This window comes from Fibroporia radiculosa (assembly GCF_000313525.1).
Source record: "Fibroporia radiculosa TFFH 294 genomic supercontigs, scaffold6008, whole genome shotgun sequence".
NCBI lineage: Eukaryota > Fungi > Basidiomycota > Agaricomycetes > Polyporales > Fibroporiaceae > Fibroporia > Fibroporia radiculosa.
The window spans coordinates 1-3,411 of record NW_012133760.1 but is presented as its reverse complement, the minus strand read 5'-3'; the positions used below and the strand labels follow the sequence as shown (position 1 = coordinate 3,411).

Genomic DNA, 3,411 nt, shown 5'->3' with positions numbered 1-3,411 from the left:
CAGTGGATGCAGGGTTTATTGCACCTTGCTATGTGCCCACCAATGCAATGTCTGCAGACCTGCTGACGAAGGCACTACCACGGGCTAAGGTAGAAGAATTTTGCAAGATGATCGGTCTGGAGTAGATGAGGATGAAGGAGGAGCTGAGAAAGCTGTGCAAAGGGGAGTGTTAGTTGAGTGCTTTGCATTCCATGCTCTTTGTTATTTAAATATCTTCACAATGCACTCTTACTACTATATACTCCACATATCCCATATTCCCTACACTATTCTTCATCTTTCCATCTTGTTTCTTTTATTCTCCATTCATTATTCCCTCACTTATGTTCAACTTTCCATCATCTATACCTACAGCCACTTCTTGTAGTTGTACATGTTTCCTCTAGGACTTGTACTCCAGAGTCCGAGGCATACTGGCTTCTCCAGATGCTGATCTTGGACTCTAGGTATATAGCTACATGGTCTACTATTTAATATATCTCTAGATGCTCATCTTGGACTCTAGTTGTCCTCATTTTATTGAGCTTCTAGCAGACCATCCTTTCGTCTTGGTCTCAACACTATTTGCACTGGTGGTTCATCCCTATATACATTGTTTTGATTCCTCCAAGGATTCTTACCTGCATTTTGACATTGTGATTGACATTGTATTGGGTGATCAATGATTGGCTTATTACATCTATACCTTGGGTGAGGTGGAGGTTGAGGTTCAAATTCTCTCCTTGGCTCTTCATGCTCTTGTTGAGAAACTGATAGTGGATTCTCAGAAGTAGGTTCTAGAAGAGGTATTGGAAAGTCATCTAATCCTTGATCAGATGATTCAGGTTGGTTTTAATCCTTTTGGGAAGGAGGATCCAGAACCTTTTGTGCAGGAAAACACTCTTTGTTGAAGGTCACATCAGAGGACACAATGAATGAATGAGTGGTTTGATTCTGTAATGTATATCCCTTAGAACTGTATTCATAGCCTACAACAATCATCTGAACAGCCTTCTTGTCAAGTTTTCCATTTCTATCTTCCTTCTGCACATGTACAAATGCTTTACACCTAAATACTCTAAAGTATGAGACATCTGGTTTGTACTCAGATCTGTCTCAGAGAGTTACAGGGCATTTCCATCCTATCCAATGCATTGGTTGTCTGTTGTAAACATGAACTGCAGTCTCAATAGCTACAGCCCAAAAACCATGACTAAGACCTGAGAATGCAGTATTGACATAGCTTTCTCAGTGGTAGTCCTGTTCTGTCATTCTGCTCAACCATTTTTCTGAGGTGAGTGTACAACTGTCTTTTGGTGTTCAATATTATAATGTTCTATGATCTCACAGAAGGTGGAAGAAGTGTATTGCCCCCCCCCTCCCACAATCCAAGCATATAGTCTTAATTTTCTATCCAGTTTAATTTTCAGCCCAGGCCTTGTAATTAAGGAAAGCTTGGATTGAGTCAGACTTGTTCTGCAGGAGATAAGCATGGCCAAAACCAGAATAGTTGTCCAAAAATGTAATGAAGCAGTGTGAGCATCAACCAATAGCTTCAGTATGCATAGGTCCATCTTTATCAGTGTGGACATGTTCCAGAGTTTGATAGGCACACTTTTCGGAATCATGAAAAGGTTGACAGCATGATTTGCTCCAGTTACAGCCTTTGCAAGGATGTTTGTCAACTTCAGAGCCAATGGAACCAGAACCACTAGTGAAAGAAGGAACTTTATGCAAAGCTCCATCAGACAGATGTCCAAATCAGTGATGCCATAGATCCCAATTAGAATGTGAATCTCCCACAGCTTTTACATCAATATCAAGAGGAGTTGTTATTGGTTACAATGTCCCAGTGCAAGTAATAGAGTAACATATATATGTCAAACTGGGCTTCCATAATGGCATTGCCCTTAGCATTAAAACAACCATGGTCTGTATTAAACTTTTGATCAATAATAACCATCCTGCCACTGCCCTGGACCAATGTATGGCCAGTATACTCAATTACTACCTGGGGGTTTATATACACAGGGAGGACACTACATGTACAATTAATTAGATAATAAATCCAAAGTGGTACCATACACTAAATATGAGCCAGCTGCCTAATGGGGTAGTATTCTCCAGGAAGCTGACAATGGACATCAAAGGAATGTGTCATATCTGCTGACATTGTAGAATAATAGATGCAGCTAGGTCTAGCCAGACTCTTCCAGACTCTGTCCGGAATCTACTAGACTCAGTCTAGACTTGTAACTATATCTGGTTCATCAGATACATGAGATAATGGTTGTATGTCTAGATCCATACCAGATATTATAAGATCCACTAATCTGCAGTATCCATGAACCAATTGTAGTGGTTCTATAAATAGAACTTGGGGTATGTCTCACTATTTGTTCAACATATTGATGGCTGTTAATTAGATATAGGTCTAGCTGGCAACACAACTGTTGCAAACATTGTAACACTTTTGTCCCCTACTGTATACAGGGCCAGAATCTCTCAGAGATCTATCTATTTACACTATACTATTGAGTCCAACACAAACACCATCACCAGTGAAGCTCTCCTTCACTTAGAAGCTATGGATAACTCCATTGACATTTGCAAAGAAACACAGATCACACTACCATGCAATTCAGGCCCTTAAAACATAGAGATCCTGCCTACACTACCTCCCTAGGAAGAAATCCACTCATTCTAGGTATCACCTGGTTCCACAAATCCAACCCTGATATCAATTGGATTACTGGGCAAAATTGAATTCAGTAGACACATTTAATCCAAGAAATTCAAACTCTTGCTGGCAACATCCCCAGGTACCTGTCAATCTTTGCTAGCATCTTCAGTAGTAAGGTGGCTGAAAGACTACCCCAAACAAAGCCTTAGGATCATGCTATTGAAATGAACTCTGGATTTAAGCCACACTCCTATCATCCCTCAAACTCAGGGAGCTAGACAAATTCCTTGAGGAAAACTTACAAAAGGGATATATCTACCCCTCAAAGTCCCCATGGCCTCTTCTTTCTTCTTCATCAACAAGAAGTATGGTGACCTTTTAGACCTTGCCAAAACTATTGAGAACTCAACAATGCTGCCATCAAGAATGCCTACCCCATCCATTGTGCACAGGATCTTCTAGACAAAATTGCAACTGCTAAACTGATGCTCTTCACTAAACTAGACCTAAGAGCAGGGTACACCTACTCCAGACCCTGTACTTTCTATTCATGGACAATCATTTGCTGATGCATATCATTGCCATCCTTGCATCTCCTCATATCTAACTGTCAATATTCATCACTGATTCATCTCAGTATCTCACTCCCATCACTCCATCTATCAGTTCTTGATTCTACTCCTGTACTGATACATCATTCTGTTGAGACCAAGATGAAAGGATGGTCTGCCAGAAGCTCAATAATATGA

General features: G+C 40.4%; 1 protein-coding gene across 1 annotated transcript; it reads left to right on the top strand.

Annotated features, from left to right (window-relative positions):
• Window positions 1-2,995: 2,995 nt before the first annotated feature.
• FIBRA_09000 (uncharacterized protein) lies at window positions 2,996-3,269 on the top strand (the record flags this gene model as incomplete). Its single annotated transcript, XM_012330603.1, has 2 exons — window positions 2,996-3,106; window positions 3,174-3,269. 2 exons carry the CDS (start codon window positions 2,996-2,998, stop codon window positions 3,267-3,269), a joined length of 207 nt encoding a protein of 68 aa, XP_012185993.1.
• Window positions 3,270-3,411: the final 142 nt, after the last annotated feature.